Source organism: Aureococcus anophagefferens (assembly GCF_000186865.1).
Source record: "Aureococcus anophagefferens unplaced genomic scaffold AURANscaffold_2187, whole genome shotgun sequence".
NCBI classification, from domain to species: Eukaryota; class Pelagophyceae; order Pelagomonadales; family Pelagomonadaceae; genus Aureococcus; species Aureococcus anophagefferens.
In genome coordinates, this window is record NW_008706697.1 from 1 (window position 1) to 1,044 (window position 1,044).

At 81.6% G+C, this 1,044-nt stretch overlaps 1 protein-coding gene across 1 annotated transcript; it reads left to right on the plus strand.

The window, feature by feature from the left end:
* Positions 1–99: 99 nt before the first annotated feature.
* AURANDRAFT_69546 (hypothetical protein) lies at positions 100–1,011 on the plus strand (the record flags this gene model as incomplete). Its single annotated transcript, XM_009045318.1, has 1 exon — positions 100–1,011. A coding segment is annotated over one exon (912 nt), but the record flags the coding sequence as incomplete, so codon positions are not given.
* Positions 1,012–1,044: the final 33 nt, after the last annotated feature.

Here is a 1,044-nt window from a genome sequence, read left to right on the forward strand (position 1 = left end):
CTCCGCGGCGGCGCGACGGCGAAACGCGCGCCGTCGGCGCCGTCGTCGGCGGACGAGGCGGACCCGCCGCCGGCCCCGGCCGACGCCGCGGCGCCCGAGGTCGCGGCGCCCGAGGTCGCGGCGTCCGAGGCCGACGACGCACCGGAGGCGCGCCGCGCGGGCGAGGGCGACGACGCGTCGGCGGCGGTCCTCGTCAACGCGCTGGCGGAGCAGTGCTGCTCGCCCCACTGGGACCTGCGCCGCGACGGCGTCGTCGCGCTCCGGTCCGCGCTCGCGAGCCCCCGCGTCGCGGCGTCGAGCGGCGACGGCGTCGCGTGGCGGAGCTTGGCGGAGGCGACGCACGACGCGCACCACAAGGTCAATCTGGCGGCCCTGGAGGCGCTGGCGGCGACGCTCCGGGGCTGCTCCGACGCCGTCGCGGGCGAGGCGTTCTCCGCGCGGGTCCTCGACCCGGGTCAATTCGACGGCGCGGCGACGGTGCTCGGCTGCGCCGCCGTCGGCGCGGCGAAGCGCCTCGTGGACCCGCGCCAGCCGACGCGCCACGCCGCGGGCCAGGCGCTCCACGAGCTCCGGCGGACCTTCGCGCCCGCGGTGCTGCTCGAGGGCGTGGCGCCCGCGCTCGACCGCTGCCGGCCCCTCAAGGCGCGCGCGGCGCTCCACGAGTTCGCCGCGGCCGTCGCGCGCGTCGACGGCGACGCGGGCCGGCGGGGCTTCTTCGACGACGCCGCGCGCCTCGGCGACGTCGTGCTGCGGGTCGCGCGGACGCTCGACCAGACGCTCGACCGGGGCCCCGGCGACGACGGCGCGGCCGCGGCCTTCGCCGCGGCCGCGCGCCTCGCCGTCGCCGTGCGGCGCTGCGACGCCGAGGCCTTTTCGGACCGCTGCGCGGCGCTCGCCGCCGAGCACCGCCGCGCGGTCGGCGACGCGCTCCGCGACCTCGCTCCGGGCTTCGACGCGCAGCTCAAAGACGCGCGGCGGCGCCACGTCGCGCGGCGCGCGGCGCCCGCGGAGGTCCTCGCGGACGCGCCGCCGCCGCCGCCGCCC